This window comes from Sceloporus undulatus, chromosome 5 (genome assembly GCF_019175285.1).
Source record: "Sceloporus undulatus isolate JIND9_A2432 ecotype Alabama chromosome 5, SceUnd_v1.1, whole genome shotgun sequence".
Lineage (NCBI taxonomy): Eukaryota > Metazoa > Chordata > Lepidosauria > Squamata > Phrynosomatidae > Sceloporus > Sceloporus undulatus.
Window position 1 is genome coordinate 189934442 of NC_056526.1, and position 26255 is coordinate 189960696.

The window sequence follows — 26255 nt, forward strand, 5'->3', positions numbered from 1 at the left end:
CTGCCTCATCTTGCTGCCCCTGGAAGCCGCCTGGTGCTTCAGCTGCAGGCGCAAGTCACTCTGAGGTCAGAATGAGCTGCCCAGTGTCAATAGCATGGCTGGGTGCCTTCTTCGATCTCAGCACCAGCACCAAGTGATGAATGGGAACCATGTGGGAAAACAGCTGCCTGTCATTCACTGTGAGAACCAAACCCCCAGAGCAAGATAGAGCAGAGAAGGGGCGAATTCAGGGACAGAATACTCCAGAGGCAGCCTCAAATTCCCCCCAAACTCCACCCCTTACCTGCTCTCTTTTGCCATAGGACAGCTCAGAGTATTCTGGCCAGCATATACCCTCCCTGGGTAGGGAATGCTATCCTCCATGTATAATACTCAGGAAATTGCTGCTACTCTGACAGCTCACCAGAAAACATTTGCAGCACCAATGGCATACTGCACAAGAGGAAGTGTGCCGGAAGGCAGGAATGGATTCAAACTACAGGAAAAGAGATTCCACCTCAGCATTAGAAAGAACTGCCTGACAGTAAGAGCTGTTTGACAGTGGAACACACTCCCTTGGAGAGTAGTGAAGTCTTCTTTGGAGGTCTTTAAACCAAGGCTGGATAACCATCCTAGTCATCCAGAAATGTACAGATAGAGGATGGTTAGCCAACAGTTCATGTGAAAGGGATCTAGAAGTCTTAGTAAAGGACAAGCTGAAGGTGAGTCAGCAGGGTGATGCGGCAAGCAAGAAAGCCAACACGATTCTTGCTTGCATCAAAAGGAGTATAGTGTCTAGATCAAGGGAAGTGATAGTACCACTGTATTCTGCTTTGGTCAGGCCTCACCTGGGTATAATTAAAGATGGTGATGATGATGGTGATGGTGGGTCAGAATTTCATTCTCTTCTCACAAGAAGGATAAGAATGGCAAACAATAGAACCTGCATGTGATGTCATGGATTTCTGGTGTAAAATGCTAATTACATATGGGTATGTGAGTGTGTGCAATTTGTTTATGTATACATTATGCCGCGGCCGAGCCCCATTATATTTAATGGGACTCGAACATAGGCGGTTTTCGCCTTACACGGGTGTGTGTGTATCCAGAACAGATCTCCTGCGTAAGGCAAGGGTCCACTGTACCAGAGGTAATATGATAAGAAGCTGTCAGAAAGAGGGTGAAGAACAGAATGTTGAGAGCAAGGCATGACTGGTGGAATATCTGAAGGGATTTGAATAAAATTAGTGAATGATACTTGGGATGACAGATGATATAGTTAGAAAGAAATGAGTGAAGTGAAGATGAGGGTCCAGAGAGTCAGCAAGTCAGGTTTAGGAATTAGTGAGTGGTGTTTAAGATCCGAATTAGTTAAGACTGGAAGGTGTGAGAGTGTGAGCTGTGTTTCTAATGTATTAAATAATTAAGCTGTTCAACTTCTGCTAATAAAGTACTGTTTTTCTATTTATTTGCTTTTAGCCCCCAGGAAAGCTGTATATTAGAAAGCTTGGATTCAGAAAAGGCATCTGTAGCAGCCATGAATACAAAGGGACAGGAAGTACTTACATTGGCAACAGAAGTGGGGACAAGGAAAAAAGCCCCCACTCTTGGTGATAACTACGTCTTCACATTTGGTTTAGGCAGAGCCTCACACCTGGTACAAAAGTGGTGGGTGAAGTAGTAAACCCCCACACTGCCTTAATCACAAAACCCATGGGAAGGGAGAGAAGCTGCCTTTTTCCCTCCCAAGGAAGACTGATTATTTTCTCTTCACATTGGGCTTTCATGGAAAGTAGCAACAGCAGAAAGGGGCAGCTGGCACTGGTTGCAAGGACACTGATCTTGGGGCAATCCAAATAGTTTCTCTCCCCATCTTCAAAGATCACTTGGGGCAGGAAATAAAAAGAGTTTCTCTCCATGCTCTCCTCCCTTCCACATAAAAAAGGAAATTTAAGGAGAGAAACGTGAACAGTGCCTCTCTCTGCTGTCCTCAACAGCAGGGGTGGGAAACGTGCCGCTCGTGGCCCACAGCTCCCCACTCCGAAAATGCCCTCTTGTGGGTGTTGGGGCATTTTCACATTATTTTGCCCCCTGCAGGCCATTTTGAACCCTGTCTTGTAAAAGTCTTTTTTTAAAACAGGAATTGACACTGAAACAGAAATAACTTCCAGCCTATTCCAGCTTTGAAAAAAGTCTCTCCTGGGCCTAAAATGGTGGAGAAGAGCCAACATGGCAAAAATGCCCCCACGGCGCCTACGGGGTATTGGGGGCACTACAGCCAAAACAAGTCAGGGAGGTTGCAATGTGACCCTCCAAGGCCTCCTGGGGGGCTAATACAACCCCCTTGCTTCCCAGAGTGCTTTGCTTTTGTAGGAAATAATATTACCTTTCCATGTCTTCTGTGAAAGCCGAGGAATGTGAATACACACTTCTCTGAGGGTTTTTTTTCACATGCCACAAGATCTAACAAAGAGAGGTGACTGGTGCCAACCAAAGGTAATAATTGGGTTAGAAATACAAGTTAAAATTAGTTAACATTTGGACAAGACCCATGTAACTGAAAGGAAACTGATTGCCTTAAAGAAAGCAGCTCACAACAGCTCAAGCAAAGTAGTAGGTTTAACTCACCTCAAAGCAGCAAAGTCCACTTCTGCTGGCTGGAAGACTGTCTCGTTGAAGAAGGTTTGGCCTTGAGTTGCGTATGTCGTCAGCAGTGGGAGTTTGGGAGAGAGGCAACTGTCCTGAATTTCTGTCAAGATTACAAATACCAGGGTGATGTGGGAAGACTGAAAAGTCATGGCTTGCTAATCAAAGCCTTACGAATGCAACTGCCTTGCCAACTGGCATGGGCTTTAAAAACCATGTGTGGTTAAAAGCTGTGCAACACAACAACATTAAGCGACAAAAATGAATCAAACTGAAATGCACAGATTGCAAAAATGGTGTACAGTCATCTTAATAAAGATCACATTATCAATAAAAATAAAAATAAATTCCATAATACTAATTTAGGGGAATGAAATAACCTCTAATGTCTGGTAAGAAATATTTGTATGGATCCAGCTCAATAAAACAGTCATTCCTTCTTCTCGTTGTGTTAAGTCTGTGGGTTTGTCTACACTGGCCAAAAAGCCCCGGACTCACTCCATATCCAGTGTGATCACACTGCACACAGAGAATCCACTTCTTTAAGACATTAACCCAGTTTGACAGAAACTGCTAAAACTCCAGTGTGAAGCGGAAAAGAGATTCCATCTCAACAGTGGAAGACGCTGCCTCGGAGGGTGGTGGAGCCTCCTTTTTTGAAAGCTGTTTTTAAACAGACTGGATGGCCAACTGTTGGGGGTGCTTTGATTCTGTATTCCTGCATGGCACAGAGTTGGCCCTTGTGGTCTCTTCCAACTCTATGATTCTATGAACCTGGATGTGTTGAACATGAGGACACGGGATTGGGCTGCATCCAGCGCAACTGGGCTGCACCCAGTTCTGCACATGTCTACACATCCACCACACCATCCCCACTGGCCCGACCTCCTTCATATCACTGCCACCACAACTTCAGCTTCACCAGCCAAGCAGCTCCCTGCAAGAGTGTGACCATGACCAACACATCTGCTGAGGTCAGAATGGAGCACCCCATCAATCTTGTTGACTACATGGATGAATATGACAAAGCCAATTGAGTCTATGAAAGCTTATGCTGCCCATTTTTTCCTTTTATCATATATACTCGACTATTAGTCAACCTCATGTATAAGTCGAGGGTAGATTTTGGGGCCAAAATTATGGATTTTGATATGACCCATGGATAAGTCGAGGGTAAAACTTAAGGGCATGTGGCAACAGATCTAAAGGATGAAGCAAGAAAATCAATGTAAAACAACTTACAAAATGGGGTCCGCTTTTGACCAAAATTTCTAGACTTATACCTGAGTATATACAGTAGTTAGCCTCAAAGGTCCTACACAATTCCTTTGTACACTTCTGCAAGGAGATTCTCTTTCTGAACACCTGATGGCTAGGTCAGTTTTTACACCTATAATCTGCAATTTTGTCTGTTCAAGCAGACGTGGCCAACTAATCTTGGTATTTTCTATTAATGGTTCTAGTTTTTGCCATTCTGTCCTTCTAAGGGAAGCAATAAGTACCTGAATTCAAGTTTCCATTAACTAAGCAGGGAACAGCTATTTAAGTGGTACACAAGAAAACCTTTAAGCCCCCTTGTTCATGTTGTGTGCTTTCAAGTCGTTGCTGACTTATGGCCTAAGTTCAATTCATTCTTCACCTCTGTTTTGCTGTTATGTGTAACTGCCAACACCCAAAATGTTAGGGTGGAAGAATCTAGCCCTGACCCACAATTCCTCCATCCCCATCTTAAAATAAAGTCAAAGGAAAACAGGAGTCTCTTTCTAGGCTCAAAGGTTGGAGGAAAGAAAATCTGAAAGCCAAGAAGGTCTCCATCACAGCACCACAAACACATCCCTTGAGGGTTGTTTCTCTTTCTGTTTCACACAATGCGGGGAAGGTGGGTGGGAGGGAAAGGATCAGCAACCATCACTGTATTTGCTCAATTGCGTTTGCAAAAGCTGTCCTCTTTTCGGGAGACAAAGAACAAACAGTGAAGAGAACAGCTTCTACAATCACAGGTTAATATGCTGCATGCTGAGAACAGCCAACTTCTGTATGCTCTAGAACTCCTTTATTCTCCAGGACCAGTGTTTCCCACATTTCTGAAATATGTCACTATTCTTCTGAATTAGAAGAGGAGGAAAACCCCACTTTTACACCCAAAAAGTCTAGACTTTCTAAAAGATTAAAAATGATGCAGCCCCAAAACATACTTATTCTCCATGTGTTTTCACTGTTCCAAAATTGCCTCCTGCTTGGAAAAATTGCACGCCCAAGCAGTGATTCATACCGATATTCACCAGGTAGACTCCTTGGGTAGCAGTTAATTCTACTGTCTCTCTTATTTAAGAACAGTCCCATCACATCCAGTATGGAAACACAGCAGAATTAACTGGCCAGAGCAAAGCCAGATGGGGAAGAAAAGGAAGACTTCTGCAGCTGGGTATTTATGCTCAACGGTGTCTTAAGTTAAATATTTTCAGTAGACTAGTATGCCATAATCTACAGTTTAGCCATTGCTGTCAAGACAACAGTTCAAGGGCCAAACAAATCTCTTGTTGCACAGAACATTTCTGAACACACAAGAACATACTACAGTGCATACCTTTGAAAATACATTGTTTTCAAAAGATATTCGAGATGCTTTCGGACTGTCATGATCTCCAGTTCAAGCCAAATTTGAACGCTTTGGTAATATTAATTCAATGTGAACGTCTCTCATTCTTTTAGCACTTTCATTTCATTAGAAACTGACCCGTCCTCTGAGGTTCAAGTGATAAGGCTGGCTTGTTGTTATGGTCCTTCAAGTCAACATCGGCTATGGCAACTCTATCATATGGTTTTCTTGGCAAGATCTGCTCAGAGGAGGTTCACTACTGTCTTCCTCTTAGGCCGAGAGAATGTGACTTGCCCAAGGTCACCCAGTGGGTTTCCATGGCTGAGTGAGGATTCAAACCCTGGTCTCCCAGAGTCCTAATCCAACACTCAAACCATTAGGCCACACTGGCTCTCTGCATGATCTTGGCACCATCTAGAAAATGAGGCATTTATTTTGGAGGTTTATTACTGAGGCACTACTTACAAAATAAAACAAGCCAATGTATGTGTAGAATCTCACAACTGTTGGAGACAGGCTTTGATGGACTTATTTCTTTATATATGAATGAAACCTGTTGACAAATCTGGAAGAGTTGCAAGGGTAAAATCATAGAATCATAGAATCGTAGAGTTGGAAGAGACCCCAAGGGCCATCCAGTCCAACCCCATTCTGCCATGCAGGAACTCTCAATCAAACCATCCCTTTCAGATGGCCATCCAGCCTCTGCTTAAAGACCTCCAAAGAAGGAGACTCCATTACACTCAGAGGAAGGAGTGTGTTCCACTGTCGAACAGCCCTTACTCTCAGGAAGTTCCTCCTAATGTTGAGGTGAAAATGAAATTGCTTAAGGAAACAGAGCTGTTATCACATCATTTAAGCACCGAATGCAATTCTCTCAAATTCTCAGGTATTGTTTCTTTTAAAAAAAAAAAAGCAAGGAAAGCTTGGAAGATTTGAGAACTATGTAGAGCTAGTCTCAGTGCTGGATAAAGATGGGAAAACAGGTGGAAAAAGACTTCCGGACGTGGTGCTGGTCTCAGAACCGATAAGTTTCCACTCCCACCCACTCTTCCCTGCCCAAATACTTTTTAAAAGACCATTGAAAAGCATCCTGTGCTTAATTTTCATAATGTACCTGGTCTCCTGACGTGGGATTCCTTTCCCTGGAGATGAATTTGAACTTTTCAACACAAAGGATATGGACTGTAAACAAGAAGCCAGAAACAGCAATGCTCTGAACATGCCCCTGTTTCCAAGGCTTGGAATAGGAATGATATAAGCATGTATTGTGCTTGTAGTTACCCAGCAACCAGGCCACAAGTAAAGGAAAGCTTCAGAAACAAAAGGTCCATTTTCTGTCTTTCCTATTCTTCTTTTCCCCCTTGTGTACTAACTACACTGTTTAGCGGAGAAAATGTGCCATATCAAATTCCCCAAAATAAAACTGCCAACAATAATACAAGAGTCACGGAAGTTGCAAACTCTAACTATCTAGCTCAACTCTAACTGTCCCTTTATACATAATGGGTTCTGATCCTAGCTTCCTCAGAGAGAAATTTGGTAACTACAAGAGTGGCATTTGGGCATTTATCTTCCAGGAAGAATTTTACCTAAAAAGGGTATGATATGCAGCTGCTACAGCAAGAGAAGGAATACTGAGAAGATTCATACTTAGCAATATAGCAAGGCTCAAGGACACCAAGGCCAGGCGGCCAAAGAAAAGCATCACTTTTACCAAGCCACTCACCTGCCCTTTCCGTTCCACTGCAGATAAGATTCACAAGCTCTGAGAGAACAGACTGAAAATACATCTGACCAAGAAAAAAATCATTAGGGGGAATGCTACAGAGCTGAGGAAACTAATGCCTCTTTCAAGAGCAAAGTAGGCAACTGTATTAAACAAGGTATACTGTTTGACAAGTGGACTAAAGTGGGTCTGGGTGGGAGAATGATTCCACCCTTTTATCCCAGATGTCTGAAGATGCTTGTTAATACAACAGCATGCAAAGCCCAGCTTACACTATATATCCTACACCACTATATATCCCACACCATCTGTTAGGAACCCTACTTGCAAACTTTCCCTCTACACTAATTTAGACTGTGTTGTTCTTCTTGTGAATCTTCAAGCAGTTTTCGACTTATGGCCACCCTAAGGCCATAAGGCCTTATCATGAGGTTTTCTTAGCAAGATTTGTTCAGAGGAGGTTTGCCATTGCCTTCCCCTGAGGCTGAGAGCATGTGACTTGCTCAAGTGGGTTCCATGGCCAAGCTGAGAATTGAATCCTGGTCTTCAGAGTCAGAGTCCAACACTCAAACCACTAAGTCATGTAGACTACCCACATGAAATGGAATGAGTCTATAAACATTGCCTCAAGCTATCTGGAGGAAGGATTGGATATTAACAAAATAAATTACTCTTGCTTGCACAGCCAGTCACTTCACTGCACATGTTCTGCTTCCAACACTAGTAACTGCCAGAGCAGACAGAAGACTGGGGTTGCTCCTAGAGCGGAGAACTTACGCTTACACCTCTGCGAGCACAGCAAGGATATTGTGCCCCTTGTTCCAGCTCAAATCAAGTGAAATGCTTAACTGCCCATTATCAAAATTCCAACTCTGTGAGCAATATGCACTGAACCATCCAGTACCTCCACAGTCACAATCGGAAATGCAAGTCTGCCAGTGACTAAACGCTGAAGCTTAAGCTGAGAGCAAGAGCTGCCACCATAAGTCAGAACATGAAGTGGCAGGGAGAGATCAGAGTGTGGGCGATATATCATTTTCAATGGCTTCCCTTCGGTTGCTAAAACATCTGACTGCTACAAAAATGTAAGTGCAGTACGGAATCCGAATATAACTCCCTTAGTCATGTTATAATCATTTTTCCATATGTTATATTTTCAGCAGTTTCCATTTTAGAGGGCTGTTATAGCTATTTTAATTCTGCTATTAACCACCCTTACCACTGGGATGGCACATACAGTACTATTAAACAGAAATAGGATCTAAATTAGCATATAAAGTTTCCATTTCTCACACATTCTTCTCTCTTTCTCACATCCATGGCTTTCCCCTCTTCTGGAAATGGCCCTAGTGTCCCCCTCCCTGAAGATTAGGGGCTTTCGGGATGAGCAAGACAAGGTTCTAGAAGGAAATGAAGATCAGTGACTCCACCAGACGTCAGACCACCTTCATATGAAGAAATAAGGGGGAAGCACAGCAAAGCCAAAGTCTCAGTCCCAGCATTTTGCAGTCTGGCTCTTGTGTTGCACATTTCAGCTGTAACCTGAAGTCCAACAATCACTGGAAAAGTGGAAGAACCTCAGCACCTTGCACATCACCTCAGAAAATAAAAAGTGTAAGACTAGAAATCTTTTACAGCCTGTCCACAGACATGTACATGTACATATTGACTACTGACACATAGAGTTGGCAAGGAAAAACTACAATTTGCACTCAGGCTACTTAACCGTGTACGGTTACAGGCAAACAAGGACAGTGGGATAAAAATTTAATAAATGAAAATATACAAGTGAAGAGAGAAGAGCTTTTCTAAACCCAAGAAACCTAAACAAAATGTTCAGTTGCAACAACTGCTGAAGTTTCAGAAAGGCAGCCATGTTAGTCTGTCGCTGCAAAACCAAAAGGCCTAAAACAGCTGCTTATCAGAAAAAGCTCCATAGCAAAGACAAAACATGGACCAGAGTCTACACGAAGCCCATATGCCAACTCTGTCCCAGTACCAGCCCTGGCAACATTATCCCAGGACTACTTGACTTCAGTCAGAACAGCAGAGGTTCTTTCATTTGTTATCTTACAATGTGATAGGTATTTTCCCCATCAGCAACACCTTTTTGCTTCTCTTACTGAATATACAGGTTTGTCTCTACAGTAAAGAATAAATGGATACAAAGCTGCCTTCAGAAAAGACACCACTGCATTTGTAAAACATTATTTTAAATAATAATAATAATAATAATAATAATAATAATAATAATAATAATAATAGAACAGTACATAGAATGTACCTAGGATTGGACTGTGTGTCACATTAGGTGCTTGCTGCCTCCCAAAAGTCTCTGCAGGAGTAACAAAACCTTCCTCCATAGTTGTGAACTCTGTCAAGTCACAAGCTCCAGGGGTCTGGCTCATCTTCCATCCTATGGCCACTATTAGATTACTGGCATCCACTTCTGTACAAGGCTGGTACCATTCTTCCATCTCCTGATGAAATATAGAAGCGGGAAGATCCACAGAAAGTTATACAGACTCCTTGTTATTAGATCTACGTGTGTGTGTGAGCCCACACACACATATATACACATACAAACACACACACACACACCTCTAAAACACAAACTTCAAGGATTCCTTATCTGCCGAGGGCCTAGCCACTTCACCCAATTAGATTTCTGCAAGATCATTCTGTTGATGTCCATTAAGATCAACATGCTGACAACCAGGATGTGGCAGCCGCCAACATTTAGTGAAACAGATTTTGTCCACAATGAAAATTTATTCAGTAAGCACTATAATACTAGGAACATGCAATATTTGTTCAGTGTTTAGGATTCTGTAGGTAGATCTGCTTCCATAGGATGGATACAACAGGGTGGCATTCAATATAGAAATCCTGCAGCCAACAAGAGGATACAAATCCAGCACAGCTGTCACAACAGAACACAGTTGTCTCATACACTTTTGTTGTTATGCACCTGCCACAAAGGTTTTCTTGTCAAGATTTCTTCAGAGGAGGTTTGCCATTCCCTTACTGGAAGGTACTGCCTCAGAAGAAGGCAAGGGCAAAAGCATTCTAGACAAATCATGTCCAGAAACCCCCATGATGTTAACCTTGGGGTCGACACAAGTTGGAAATGACTTGAAGGCACACAACTCCCAGCAGCCCAAGTCAGCATAGCCCCTGGTGAGGCACTCCAGAAGGACTTTGTTATCTGGGGATCTGTCCAGCATTTAGCAATGAACAAACTGTTCTAGTGTGACTTCTAGTATGGACACCTATAAGGAATTAAAAAAATATATGCACAAGACTATTGCATGAACTGGAATACCGAGAACTCATAACTGTACAGTCTCCATAAGTGTCTAGTAGGATGATGAACTAGATCCAAAATTTCCATGGATGCAATTATACTCATGGGATGCTCCTGACTGGAGAGGGGGAGGCGATAGACAATTTTCATCCAACACCTTTTCCCCCCTGAAAAGCTGTATTGAAGGATAGCACTTTCTAGAGCTTTGGAAATACTGCTTGGGCACAGGCCAGGAGGATGGCAAAAATAATCTCTCCACTTTCTCCAACTAGAGACTTTACTGGATTTTGGTGCATTCTGCAAATGGAAAGTTCCCTTTTGTTTGTAGGAGACAATCAGGATCCAGCCCAGGATATCTAAGAGTAGCTCTTGAAATCGCCGGAGGTAACACCTATGGTCCAAAACACACTGCAGAAATAATCCCCTTTGAGACTGGTTTAACTGCCCTGGCTCAGTGCTAGTGAATCCTGGAAAATGTAGCTTATTGTGGCACCAGAGGTCTCTGATAGAGAAGGCTAAATGTCTCACCAAACTCCCAGAGTTCCCTAGCACTGAGCAAGGACAGTTAAAGCGGTCTCAAACTGGATTATTTCTGCAGTGTGTTTTGGACCTATATCCCTAACATCAGTAATATTTCAATAGCCTTCTCCAAAGATGAAGGATCAGGTCTCCTCTGCACAGTCATAATCAGATTGTACAAGGGCATGTCCCCAGAAAGATGAACAGGGTGACACCACAGATCTTGGTTTAGTCCTAAAACATCTGTTCCATTCAAAATATTCTGCTTAACCAAACATTTGTGTTTCTATGGGTCACCACAAAAAATGTACAGGCAGCATTTCATATTTACCCAGTTAGTAGCAGATCTACGTCGTATCACTTCTCCCAAAGAGACACCGCTGGCATTAGAAATCTGGGTCCCACTGCTGCTTTGGCTTAATAGTTCTTCCTTCTGTCCAGCAAGTGGTGGTGTTGTCGCAATAGGCTGGAACAAACACAACAACCATCAGGATTAGACCACTTGTTTTTCACAGTGTTTCAGCCCACAGAGTTATTTAGGTTTTAGAAATGAACTGATGTTTCAGAATATTTTATATCGGTTGCCTAAAGCAGCAAGGTAGGACATGAATTATCGCCCAAAATAAAGAGACTGCTCAATCCAATTATATGAGTACTCACAAGGCACCGAAAACTTCTGCAACTAAAATTCAAGCAAGAATCCTGAAGAGACAGAATCACCAGAATCACAACAGGAAGAAGTCACTAATGGTGGCTGAGAGGTACATGGGATCATACTGCAAACATACACTGGATAATGGAGTGCACAAAAGAACTTCAGGAAAGAAATCAGCCTTTGCTTCATAGATTCTAGCAAAGTCTTTGGTTGCGTAGATCATGAAAAACCATGGGCTGCTGTTAAAAGAAATGAGTGTACCACAACATTTCATTATCCTAACATGTAATCTGTACTCAGGAAAAGAGGCCACTGTTAGGACAGAATATGGAGAAAACTTTATACAGTACTTGAGGATCTTGTGTACTTCCTTCATAGCTGCCCTTCCAGATCCTACTCATCTTCTGATTCCTTGACTGTAGTCTCTGTTTTAATTAATGAGACACGGTATAGAAAATGTTTGAGTATCTCAAGGATTTCATTGTCTACTTTAAATGTATGTAAATTATCAGTGGTCATTACTTTTGTTTCCTTAATGTTTTTTCCTTACATTCAGCTGTAAACCTGCCTATGCACTGCCTTCCCTTGACTTTCTTCAGTAGTTGTTCAAAGCCTTTGGAATTTTCTACCAGTAGTATGGTGTCATATGCATATCTTAAACTGCTGATGTTCCCTTCTCTAATTTTCACACCTCTTTCCGTCTGATCCAGCTTTGGGTATGATACGTTCTGCATACAAGTTAAACAAATAGGGTGATGAAATGCAGCCTTGCATGGCAACCTTGCCAAATTTGGGGGGGGGGGGGTGTCTGGTAAATAAAAATCCACAAGCCTTTATTTTAAAAGTCAGAATTTTACAACATTTTAAAATGCACTGGATAAGCCCCCGCCCCACTTTAACCACCACCTCCCTCTTGAATTCGGTTTATTAAAAGGCACAAACTGAATAGGATGCACCTATGACCCTCAGGCAACTGGAAAGCTGTGAGTGATGAAGCATAAACAATAAAGGCAATTAGCACAGCATGAAAAGCAATAGATATCGATACTGGATAGGCCAAGCAAGGGTCATTATGTGCAGGTTCTCAATGGCAACCAAATAGACCAGTAAGGCCATAGCCTAGTCAAAAGGGTCCACAGTGAGCAAATAGAAGCAAAAGACAATGCTATCATTTAACCTTCAAAGTAGCCTCTATAAAGCCATGGGGGGGGGGGGGGGGGGGGGGCGGAACAAGCCATATTAGTTCTTCTTCTCTACTAAATAAAGAAGAGGGAACAGCAGCACCAAAAACAAAACACCGAAGATGGGCCGCTGCAAGGGGACCAGGGGCCATTTTTTCCCTCCTAAGTGTGTACACAGGCTGTGCCCACCCACACAGCTAGCCCAAATAACAGTTTTCTTCTGCAATTTCTCTAATAATGACAGGAAATGTTGTAATCTCACATCCAGGTGCCATTTTGAGAGGGAATCCACAGAAAAATGGAGGCATTTAGAAGCAGTACCAGATTCAGGGGAGCTTCTGGAATGGGAAGGACTCAGGAGACCACAACAAATGCTGAGTCCAAGGGCCACATGCAGTCTGTGGCCAGCACCTGAGAAGCAGTGTTTTCATACTTTCTAGTAAGGGGGTTTCTAGAAAGTATGAAAACGCTGCTTCTCTAGATGGTCTGCAAACTCCCAATACTTCACATATAGTATAGATTATTGTTGGGCATTAAGATGGTATAACACCATTGCTTTTGGCAAATGCCTGTTTCCAAGCTCAGTTCAAAATGCCGCTTTCTGTTTGTTAAAGCCCCTCAAAGCATGGGACCTGCTGGTTTTAAAAACTGCCATAGGCAGGTTCTTGACATATCTGCTGTGAAGGCCATAACTAGTCACAAAATGGCTGCTTTGTGGTTGAAGCAGTCAAAAATGGAGCATGGTGTGTATGTATTTTCTCAAACAGAAAATGAAGTTAATGCAGACAGGAAGAAACAGAGATAAAATTTGTAAGAACACTCCCCATAAAAGCAAATGGGAGGATTTCAGGGCAGGGGTGCATTGATAAAAATGGGGGACATAGGGATGCCATCCCACCCGCTAGCCAGCCGCACTAGATGTTGCTGCCCTCGGGATGCTTCCCCATGACCTGCCTTTATTTTTGTAGAGGGCTGGCTGGTCTATATGCATGTCAGTGGAGAAACCGTTCCATTATCTTGCATTAGAAAGGGAGAGGGAAGAGGGAGCCTGATGAGCATCTCAGCATGAAACCAAGAAAAGGGAAAAATAACTCTCCATACACAAACACAGAAAGAGAGAGAGAGAATTCTCCACCTGCCTGAATTATTTACTTTGCTCATGTGTTTCTGCAACACATTTCCTTCTAAACTCCCAAAGAAATAAATAAAAATGTTAACAACAAAATATCCTTCACAAATAGATTTAAATATATTTCAAGGTTCCAAAAAGCCATTTTCTTATAACCAGACCAACTACGGAAATACCCCTTCTCTTTAATAAGTAGAATGGATCCCAAGAAAGCTGGGATGTAAGTGCAATAAATATATGTAAATAAAATAAACAGGCATAATGCACCAAAGATGTTCCAACCTAAAGTAGATCTATTGAAATCAATGCAACTTCACTTCAACAAATTCATATTTAGTTGAATTAACAGTGGATTTAACCCAAGTCCTCAAAACATGGCAGATCTACAGGCATTCTCAGAGAAATCCTCAAAACATGGCAAACGTGCGCCTTGTGTTCATTCCTGTATTAAACAAAATTCTGCACATTTGTAGAAAGGCTTTTTTAATGAACTAGAACAAATATAAGGAGCAATAAATGTAAAAAAATAAATAAAGAGTGCTATTTCCTATGACAGAGAGCAACATAACTAAATGGTCTCCGGGATCAATATTGTTTAACCTTCAAAATATGTTATCAAATGCAAATTATTCTGAAGAAGAAGCTAAGAAATACACACAACTTTTCAGAAAGTCATTGCCAGTTTCCACTAGATAAAAAGCAGAAAAGGTAGCAGTATCCTACTTACATTTCTCACAACAGCAATCCGTGACCCTGATTAAAATAAACTACCATGGTATCTTCCACATCCTTCTACCTGGACGATGACAGAGTAAACATTAAAAGCTAACGATCCTAATTTTAAGAGGGAAAATATCAAACCAAGATCACTTCCAATGTGGTCGCAGTACAACAAAAACAATGAGTCCAAGAAGAGGAGAGCCCAAGAGAAAAGTGGAAATGGTAAAGGCAGAAAATGTGAGAAACAGGAGGAACAAAAACATCATTTGTGCATGTCCTTCTCACTGATGCTTTACAGTCTTGCTTCTTAAGCAGCTTACTTTGCTACCCACATCTTCCCCTAATAATTCACTATAAACTTCATCCCAAACGTACCAACTACAAAGGTTCCCAACTCTTCTGGCCCTGACCTTTCTACTCAGTGGATCACTCCATGAGCCTAAGTGAGTACCTACAACTGGGTTAACTAAATCCACATATTCTACAGAATCAGTGGAGGACTGAAGGGAGAGCAACCTCATTTCAGAATTAATGGGCACCAATCTCAGAACTTACCAAAGCTGGAAGCTTCCCTTGTCAGAAGGAAGAGTAGGATTAGGACATGTAGTAATAATAATAAATAATGTAAGTGGCAGGAAGATATTCCAAATAGCCCCGATCCCATGAACAAAAAGCAGTAAGGAGCAAAATGGCAAGTTCCTCTCTACCCAACATCCACCCCCAGCAATAGGAGTGGAATTACACCTTGTGTATACATCTACTACACCACTGTCATGAAGGCTGAGGCATCTGTGGGATTCATTTGCCTCATCCTGACAACTTTCATGAACTGTCTAGGCATGTTATATCCTGACACAGACTAATGGGAAGTGTCCATGCTGAATCAAATACACACAATGCGCTGTTAGCAGTGTCGCTGGAAAGCCCTATCACCCATTTTGGCTTATTGCTTCCTCTCCTGAAAAGACAATCTTTCAGTTTTGGTTTCAATTTTGGAAGATACTGTAAAAAGAGAAGAGGGAAGAGCAATAATTTCACTAGATAGGCATACCTTTGAGATGCCAGTCCCAACTCAACAGCTGTAAGATATACACACAGAATTAGCCCTTCAGACAGTTTTTCCATGCAAGCATAACAAATTAGCATTAAGAAGAAACTGGGGAATAGATGCCAGTAACAAGCAAACAGAATGTCTCATGCCTCAAAGACACCAATTAACTACCCTGGAAGTGCACATTAGCAATGGAGGAAGTTGACAGAAACAACACATTTTATGTGACTAGTTGCCAAAGAGTAAAGAAAATAAGGAAATGAAAGAGCAATACAGAGGGAATACAAATGTCCAAGAAGTTATGCCATTTGGTACAGAGACTGTGCAGAATAATATTTATCTTGGCAGCTTCGGAAACAACTGCTAATAGACAATAACCTCAAATTAACAAAACTGGAATAACTTCTCTCCAGGGAAGTCTGTCTAACAGACCTAAAGGGAAAGAGCTTTGTTAGATGTTAAATAAGGATTAACATGGGAATTCAACTTCATTAGTAGCATGTTTAAAGATGTGAGACTGGTTGCAGTGAAATTAGGTTCACCTTGGCATGAGAAGAATGGTACATGAAAAAGACCAAAAAACATCCTAAATCTCAAATGCCTGTCAGATGAAGGAGAAGAAGAAGAAAGGCAGCATGTCAAGTTAATAAGTTACAAGATAAGACAGATCGGAGCTACTGAAAGCAATGAAGTGAAGATATTCCAAAAATATGAACCAAAACGGAAAGAAAGGAAGCCTTAGGTTAATCCAGCCCTAAAGGAGTATTTCATAACAGATAAAAGTGGGGAAATCAGCAGCAAATCATTACTGCAAAAGAGAATTAAAATGCTTTAAGGAATTCCCAACCATAATATCAGAATGTATAAAGAGGTTTTAAACCTAATAACCAAGTTAGGCAACCTGCGGCCCGTGGCCGGATGTGGCCCAGCAAGCCTTGGGACCGGCCCAACCCGTCTGCCGCCCGATTGCTGCCGGGCCTTTGGCCTCTCGCGCGCAGGGCAAGGGGGCAATTGTCTATAGATGCCTCAGAAACATGCATTATATTAATGTTTTTTAAAAATCAGCAATTTTTTTAATTTTGTTGCGGTCCTCCACTTTTTTAAAAAAAGTGTCCACCATTTGAAAAATGTTGTCCTACTGTTTCCTTTTATTATATGTAAATTTTTTTTAAAATTATTTAATTATTTATTTTTTGGCTTCGCCCCCCAGTTGTCTGAGGGACAGCAACCCGCCCCCCGGCTCAAAAGGTTGCCTACCCCTGCCTTAGACTTTCAGAAAACCCATGCCCATGAAGAAAAGGGTGATAAAGTCTGCAAAGAAACAAGACCAAAGAAACAACAGCAACACTGCAGTGCGGACTGAACAGTCCAAAGCTAAATGCAGGAGAGGAAAGGACAGAAAGTTCACAAAGCGATTTGCACAAACCCATGCACAAGTAAGAAGCTAACAAGCTTCCACCATAATCCTGTGGCAAACATCCAACCTCTCGTTGTTGTGTGCCTTCACAGCATTTCTGACTTATTGCGACCCTAAGGCACACTTATCACAGGGTTTTTCTTGGCAAGATTTGTGCAGGGAGGGGATGACTTTTCCGTCCTCTTAGGCTGAGAGTGGTGACTTGTCCAAGATCGCCCAGTGCATTCTGTGACTGAACAGGGTTGGGACCCGTCCACCACAGTCATAGTCCAGTGCTCAAATCATCACACTACACGGCTTAACTAACCAATGGCTGCTTACAAGGGCTACTGCAGGAAGAAAGACTGTGTGTTACAAGTACCTAAGCCAGGGGTAGGCAACCTTTGTGAGCCGGGGCGGGTTTCTGTCCCTCAGACAACTGGGGGGGCCGAAGCGGGTGGAGCTTCCACCCTCCGGGGGCGGGGGCCAGTGCTGGGCCCGCCTCTCCGGGCCCCTGACGGGCCCCACGTCAGGAGCCAAAAAAGCCAACGGCAGGCACCAGCACTAGAGCCCCCCGGCCCAGACCCCCCCCCCATCTACATTCATTCTCTTTTCTTCCTCCTTTTCTTTCTTCCATCTCCTTTTCTCATTCTCCCAATTCCTTCCCTCACTCCACTCTTTTTCCTTCCATCCATCTCTCTCTTCTCCGTTCTCCTTATCTTTTCCTTTCTATTTCCCTTTCCCCTTCTACTACCCTTCCATGCCTTTCTTCCTCCATTTCCTTTAGTCCCCCGCTCTCACTCTCCCGTTTATGTCCTTTCTTTCCTTCTTCCATTAATCTCTTCTTCCTCCGTTCCTTTATTTCCCCTTTCTTCCCTTCCCCCATAGCCACCTCTTCCTTTATTTCCCTCTCCCTTTCTCTCCCTTCCTTCTTCCTTCCCTCTGTCTTCAGCTCCTTCCCTTCCCCCATCTCTCTCTCCCCACACCTCTTTCCTTCCTTCCTTCTTTCCCTTCCTGCTGGAGGCAGAGGTCCATCCCTTCTCCTCCATCTCCCTTCTCTTTCTCCTTCCTCCTTCCCTATGTCTCCCTTCACATCCCCCTCCCATGTCTGTCTTCCTCCTCCCTTCCCCATCTCTCTCCCTCCACACTCTTTCAATCCTTCTCGCCTTCATTTCCCCTTCCTTCTTTCTTCTCCTGGCTCTCTTCTCTTCATCTCTACCTCCACACAGCTCTTTCTTTCTTTCTTTCCATCCCTTCCACTCTTGTCTCCTTCTTTTCATCTCTTTCCTTCTTCCACCCATCTCTCTCTTCCTTTTCCTTCCCCCCCCTTTCTCATTCTCCCCTTTCTCTTCTCTCCCTCCCTCCACCTCTCTTCCTCCTTTCTTTCCTTCCATCTTCTCTCTCCTTCCTTTTTCCTCCCACCCTTCCTTTCTCTTCTCTTCTCTCCCTCTCCCCATCTCTCCCTCCAACACCTCTTTTCTTCCTTCCCTCCTTTCAACTCTCCTTCCTCCATCTCTTCTTCTTTCCTATCTTTCTCCCTTTCTTTCTCTCCCCCTTCCACTCTCTCTCCTTCTTCCTTCCTATCCTCCCTTCCCTCACCTCTGAGCAGAGGTCCAGGAAGGAAGAGGCCAGCGGCCCCCCCCCCCCCAAAGGCCCCGGCCTCTCGCACGAGCGACGCCGCCTTGGCTTCGCGCGGGCGAGAGGAGGCTGGCACCCCCCAGAGCCTGGTGCTGCCGGCGATTGCGCCGCGGCAGCAGCACGACGCGGCCGGTCCCTGGCCTTGGCAGGCCGCATGTGGCCCCGGGCGGGGGTTGCCGACCCTGACCTAGCAATAACCCCAGTTCTCATGAATGAAGAAAACACAGCATTCATTGACTGTGTATTCCTGCATAGCAAAGGGTTGGACGGATGGCCCTTGAGGTCTTTCCAACTCTATGATCCCATGTTTCTATGACTAGGGCAGAGGAAAATAAAAAATTTCACAACACCAGTTTGCCACTTTGGGACAAAAATGCCATTTCCCTGTAAAAGGGTCTAGCTTGGGGGCAGGAATCATGTGCCCACAATATGTTGTTGGACTGCAATTTCCCACAACCCTAGCCAGCATTACCAATAATCAGGAACGATGGCAGTTGCAATCTATCATCATCTGGAGAACTGTATGATAACCATATAATTTCAGAGCATGGGTTCATTTTTCTTTTGATTTGCTATATTGTCCCAAAACATACCTGTTTCTTCTTCCGCATTGCTAAAGAAGATGAAGAAAAACATGAAGCAAGTTAAAAGCAAGAGGAATCAGAGGCTCTGCAGTGCAAATGGCCCTTGCCATCGCAAATTCGGCTGGCAAGAAATCCAGACGGCAGTGAAAGTGCCCGTGGCCGGAAACAGGAGGGGGGCAAAGTAATAACACCCAAGAGTGGAAAAGAAAGATGTGTCCTCCAAAAGCCGCCACAAAGCAGTCCTTCTCAATTCCCCGAACGGCAGCCAAACTCCATGGCAAGAGTCCCGACCAGCGTTGCCAAGTTCCGGGAATGTCTCCGGAACCGGGGAAATTTCTTCCAGGGATTGAAGGAATAATAATAAAGAGTGGAAGGCGGGGGATCGGTAAAACTGTCCAGGCAAAGCTTGAGGCTGTGGCAAAACGAGCCTGACAGTCGAATGTGCTGCCTCCCACTGGTTGTTGAATACCGCTATGAATTTTGCCCTTTGCAGAAAGATGGCCTTTTGGCCCCACGTAGAATCAGAGCCAGCCCCATGAGGAACAACTTAGGGAACTGGGTATGTTTAGCCTGAGAAGAGAAGGTTAGAGGTGATCAGTCATGTTTATGTTGAAGGATATCATATTGAAGATGGAGCAAGCATGTTTTTGCTGCTCCGCGAGAATAGGACACGGAGCTGGATTCAACTACGGATAAGGGATTTTCCCTCAACATTAGAGGAACTTACTGATAGTAAGAGCTGTTCAACATGGAAGATGCTGTTTAGAGTGTAGTGGCAGCTCCTTCTTGGAGGTCTTTAAACACAGGCTGGATGGCATCGGTCAGGGGTGCTTTGATTAAAATTCCTGCATGCAGGGGCATTGGCTTTGTTGGCCCTTGAGGTCTCTTCCAAATCTATGATTCCATGATTCTATGGATCATACGTGCTGATTGAAGACAACAAATATAGAATCATAGAATTACAGAGTTGGAAGAGACCACAAAGGCCATCCAGTCCAACCTCATTCTGTCATGCAGGAACTCTCAATCAAGCATAGCCACAGATGGCCATCAAGCCTCTGTTTAAAGAGCTCCAAGGAAGGAGGCCCCACCACACTCCGAAGGATGCTTTTTGGAGATGAAGGAGTGAAAAAGCCCCATGTTGTGACTGACATCATTAGGTCCTGTAATGGTGACAGAAGAGTATACAGTGCCATTGTCCAGGAACCTCTCAACACGTGCATTCTGTCTTTTGGATGTTCTAAGCTGGAACGGTGACTTATCCCATCTTTTCCTCCAAAACTGGGACTCAAAAGTGCTTACAAAATATTAACATGAATACATATTGAAAAACATATGTCTATACAATCGGCCCGTCGGATTCTGCTGACTTCCCGTTCGCAATTTTGAATTTCTGTGGACAAGAACCAGAGTAAAAATGGCAGGTGTACATGGGAGTGTGGTCCATTAAAACATTGGGCTCATATTGGTGGTTTTTCCGATTCGCAGTGGGGGGGGTCCAGAACAGATCCCTTTTGAATCGGAAGTGACAACTGATGTATATATGTTTTACTGTATTTTGTACAGGCAGCCCTCCATATTGCACAGATTCTGCATTCTTAAATGCAGTCACCATGGATTGAAAGTATTCCAACCCCACCCCAAAAATTCTAAAAATCAAACTATGATTTTGGCATTTTGCAAAGGGTCACCATTTGTTACTATCCAACTGTATATAACGGAACTTAGATGCCTATACACAGGTTAAAAGTCTGGGTTGACTTGAGGATAGTTAACAATGACAACTAACATAACACTTATTTACTGATACATAACTGCTTAATAACAAAGCAGAAGGGCCTAAATACCCTAAATGCACCAGAGTCCATCTGATCTTGGAAGGTAAGCAGGGCCACGCACTGGTTAGTACTTGGATGGGAGACCACCAACAATACCAGGTTTTGTAGGCTGATGTTTCAGAGGAAGGAACAGCAAAACCACTTCAGAGTATTCCTTGCCTAAGAAAACCCTATAAAATTCATAGAATCCCTCCATAAACTGTCAGGCCACTTGAAGGGACATATAGAATAGAATATAAAGCATCTCAATGAACATATAATGTTTAAGTAAATGAAAGCGAGAGGAACAAAACATAACAAGCAAACACACTTCCCCTGAGGCGCTCTTTTCCTTCTTAACCAGTCAGCAAGTAGATATGAACAAGTTTTCCAGTCAGAAAGCAAGCTTTAATCTCTCCTCCTTATGGGTCTTATATACTTTTAAAATGCACCCTAAATATGGCACAATGGTAGTTCTAATTTGGGGGCAGGCCATAAGAATAATCGATACCTGACCATAACTGAAATTATTTTTGGCATAGGCCTTTTCGACATTAAGGACAAGGCCTACAGTACATATTTTGAATCCAAACATCCACAACAACCGCCTGTCTTCCTAGTTCATAGCTTCTCATTCTGTAGCCTACTTAACAGCAAAGGTCCCTGGCAAGGCCTGTCTATTAGGTCTACTTAGCAGATTTGAGATGATTTTGAGACAGTCCGGGAGCACTGTATAACTGGCATGGGTTATAGCTTCTCTCCTCATATGAGTATGACTCAAACTGGAAGGTCAGATACACACAGTATATCCAGCCTACCTAGTAACTCTTGCCAAGCTATATTTAATGGAAGGGTATTGGTTAACCACAGATCAGAACTCTCTAGGGACCTAGCTAGGAAAAAAAAAATGATGAACTCAGCATCCATTTCGATGGGGGCGGGTAGTGCAAAATTATCTATGGCAAAATTAACATCTGGCTAAATTGTCAGAGCCTTGTCCTTTGTATCCCTGTTTGTGCAGCCTGTTCTTAATAAGAAGTGGTTGGTCTAAGGCGGGAAAACTTGGGGCAAGCTCAGCAATGACTCCTCTTTCTTCGTCCTGGAGAGAAATGACCAGTGGGGTGCCACAGGTTTCTCGGTCCTGGCCCAGTGCTATTCAACATCTTTATCAGTGACTTGGATGAAGAATAGAGGTGATGCTATCAGTTTGCAGATGACACCAAATTAGGAGGTAGTGCTAATACCCCAGAGGAGAGGAATGACCTGAATAGACTAGAAGTGGGGCCAAAACTAACAAAGAACTTCAACAGGGAGAAATTTAAGGTACTGCACTTGGGCAGAAAAAATGAAATGCATAGATATAGGATGGGGGACACCTGGCTGAATGAACTACGACGTGTGAAAGGATCTAGCAGTCCTAGTAGCCACAAGTTGAACATGAGTCAACAGTGTGATGCAGCAGCTAAAAGAGGCCATGTGCGAGTTCTAGGCTGCATCAATGGAAGTATAGTGTCTAGAGTCAAGGGAAGTATATTCTGTTTTGGTGAAGCCTCACCTGGAATACTGGGTCTAGTTTTGGGAACCACAATTCAAAAGGAAGTGAGAAGCTGGAATGTGTCCACCAAAATGAATGAACGGTCTGGAGTCTATAAAGCCCTATGAGAAGGGGTGTCACACTACAGATGGAGCAAACTTATTTTCTGCTGCTCTAGACAATAGGAACTGGAACAATGGATGCAAGCTACAGGTAAAGAGATTCCACCTCAACTTTTGGAGGGAGTTGTTTAAGAGTGGCACACATTCCCTAAGAGTGTAGTACAGTCTCCTCCTTTGGAGGTCTTTGAACAGAGGCTGGATGGCCATCTGTCAGGGATGCACAGCAGAAGGGGGTTGAACTAGATGGCCCTTGGGTCTCTTCCAACGCTATGTAGTTTATAAATATCAGAAGTATATTACTGTATATACTCGACTATAAGTCGACCTCATGTATAAGTTGAGGGCAGGTTTTGGGGCCAAAATTATGGATTTTGATATGACCCTTGGACAAGTCGAGGGTGAAATTTAAGGTCATGCAACTAAGGATCTAAATGATGAAGCAAAGGAAAACAATGCCAAAGAACCCACAAAATTCTGGCAGGCATAATGGTTTTGGCTCACACTAAATACTGGATGGAAGAGAGAACAGAGGGAGGTCAGTGCTTCTAGGACAGATTGCACCCTTGCCTTTCACCAGGGGATGGTTCCCTTTTTAACAAGAGTTAAAGTATAGTATTTACAGTGACCAGTGGATAAGTCGACCTAGGTTTTTGGGGGCAATTTTTTGACTAAAATTTCTAGACTTATACATGAGTATATACAGTAGGTACTGTATATACAAGAGCCAGCATAGTATAGTGTTTCGGTGCTGGACTTGAACTCCCGACTGGCCATGGAAAACTACTGGGCGACCTTGGAAAGTCCCACTCTTTCGGCCTCGGAGGAAGACAATAACATACTTCCATGAACCAATCTTGCCACGAAAACCCAGTGAGAAGCTTACTTTAGGGTCACCGCAAGTCAGAAAAAACCTGAAGGCACACAACAGCAACACTGTACACATGTGCACTTAGTTTAGATCTTCACATAACTGCTTGTTCATGCACACTGGGCATGCACCAATGCCATGACAAACTAGATTTCTAGCTCATCGTGAACAGTGCAGTGTCTTGTCCAACACTTTCCAGTCACTCTTGGCTTTGTATTTTACAATATCCAGCACTCTTGTCTTGTCTCTCCCTCCCCAAAACAAAGAGTGCCAGGTTTAAATATCACAATATGCAAACCACAGACAAAAGTTCAATGGTCTGTTTAGTCACTCCGGCCTCACAGAGAAGTAAATGGGTACACCACAGTACTCCATCTAAACAACAGACCAAGCAAGATACACTCGGTGGTGGTTGTTGGGTGCCTTTGAGTCATTTCCAGCTTATGGCAACCCTAAACAGGGATATAGCCAAGGGGGGGGAGGGTCCTTGGGGTCCAGACCCCCCCCTTCCATTAGAAAAATGAATGGTACGTGCTGTTGCTCTGCCGCACCCAAGCCCCATTATAATGGTGGCACTTAGTCTGGACCCCCCTCCTTCCTAAAATCCTGGCTACGTTCCTGCCCTAAAGCAAACCTATCATGGGGTTTTTGTGGCAAGATTTGTTCAAGGGAGGTTTGCACTGCATTCCAGAAGCTGAGAGAGTGTGACTTGCTCAAAGTCATCCAGTGGGTTTCATGGCCAAACTGGGAATCGAATGCTGGTCTCCAGAGTCATAATCCAGCACTCAAACCACTACATACACTTGGCTTATCATGGCATGCGAACCCAAACGCTGTCTCACATACACTTCACCTTCCATTTCCTTCATCCTGCTCAGCAGGATATAATTACTGACAAGCAGAGACAAGAACACAGCCCCCTTTTCTGCCATACAGTTTAGTTCTATGCAAAGTGCACCCCAACCCCAGCAAACCCCAGTTCCCTTCCAGTCAATTTCACAATGTTCAAAACCTGTGACAGCCACTCCAGAGATGGAGTTGAGATACATCAAAATCAAACTAGGATCTCAATGGAATAAATCACAAGGAACACGCAGGAGATTAAATTGAGAGAGTCTTGGTTTCGCTCACAGGCAGGAAGCAACTCACTCAGGCATAAGAAGCCTGAATGTTCAATATTTCAATTTGCAAATTACATTACTAGTCCTCTGGCTGATTAGGTTCTGAACGGATCTTCTTTGCTGGATAACTGGAAGTAGATCTCAAGCCCCTCTTAGTTCCCAATAATTAGATGTTATGCATAATACAAATCAAGAGCAGCTGTGAACATAAAACAGCTGAAGACTTGGATTTACACCCCAAACATAAACAAGTCTAACTAAAATCCCATTGGCTCTAGGGATCCTTCATTCAAATGCATTTAACCCAGAGTGACAGTAGGAACAATACTTCTCCTGAGCACAAGAAAAGTCGGGAAGTTAAAAAAATGGTGTCCTAACTTTCAAAAAGTATTTTCCAGCATCAGAAATTCTTGGGGAAAATGAATCTGACATTTGTCAACAGTCGCTCCTAAATGTAATAGGAAATTACTTAACTGCACACAAGCAGAAGATAAGGACTGAGGCGATATACTGTTGGCCTTCCATAATTGTGGCTCTGACTTTTACAGATTTGATCAGTATGTTCTCTCTAGGAATCACTAGGTCCTCCTGTGCAACTCTGCCAGAGGTTTACCATAGAGTCGTGCTGGAGGATCCAGAGCAGTGGTTCTCAACCTTTCTAATGCCACAACCCACAAAGGGGTTGCGATCCACAGGCTGAGAACCACTGTACTAGAGTATTATAGATTATGGCACCAACCCTGGGTCTTAAGGGACCCCTGTCAAAGGGTCGTTTGAACCCCAAAGGAGTTGTGACCCACAGGGTAAGAACCACTGACCTAGAGATTCCCAGAGAAAACACTCCTCTGGGCATTTGTAGATCAGCACATTCTATGGTTAACATCTGCCAGATCTTGAGTTATGCATAGAGTTATGCTGGTGGACCTAGAGATTCCTAGATATCTCTCAGGGAAAAAAAGAAAAGAGTTGCAGTTTTCCCACTTTCACTGGGGTCCTGCGCCCCTAACCCCAACAAATGTGTAGGGCCCTCTCTACACTGTATTATTTCATTTCAGTAAGTACGCCTTTTGTGGTGTTTAAAGGAGAGGAGTGCGCAAACATCCCTAACATTGGGCCACCATCACTCACTATGGCTCAGTGGAGCTTCTTAACCCACAGGGGAAGTAATCCTCTCTAATTTAGTCACAGGCCTCCACCATAATGACAAAGAGGTAATAAAACTGTCACCATCACTGCCACATTCTGGAGTGCTTTTATAGACTGAAAGATTAATTTAGAAGATGCCGACCATGTGGCACAACATCGCAGCAAACCTATATCAATGCTATTTGTACCTATAAAATAGCATTTTAACAGGCCTGGAGAAAGCAAAGTTGTAAATCAATCTGCACAATTACTGCTCAGGATTCCTCTGTTGTCTTTTAACACAAGGAGGGAAAATGTGCACCTTTGTTCTTTTAGAAAATGCACAGGGCTATGTGCATATCTGTAAATTCACAGCAACATGGCATGCATTTATTCTTTAATTTAAGAGGAAGCATGTTCATTTCTCTTCCCAAGTTCCCTTCAGAAGCTTCTACCAAAGCTGTAAAAACAGGAAACAAGGCAGGGGCTCAACACAAGCAAAGACATGTGTGCTTAACTTTTACTAAAGGTCAAT

General features: G+C 43.3%; 1 protein-coding gene across 6 annotated transcripts in view; it reads right to left on the minus strand.

Moving 5' to 3' along the window:
• ALMS1 (ALMS1 centrosome and basal body associated protein) overlaps nt 1-26255 on the minus strand; it is a 111015-nt gene that overhangs the window by 82607 nt on the left and 2153 nt on the right. For 5 of the 6 annotated variants that reach the window (XM_042469045.1, XM_042469042.1, XM_042469046.1 and 2 more), the window contains exons 2-4: nt 11111-11245; nt 9238-9433; nt 2608-2728 (exon numbers count right to left, since the gene is read on the minus strand). In XM_042469045.1, coding sequence (XP_042324979.1) covers nt 2608-2728; nt 9238-9433; nt 11111-11245 — 452 coding nt within the window. Of the gene's footprint in view, nt 1-2607; nt 2729-9237; nt 9434-11110; nt 11246-15019; nt 15058-26255 lie in introns of those variants that run through there. The other variant, XM_042469047.1, reaches the window with a different exon arrangement.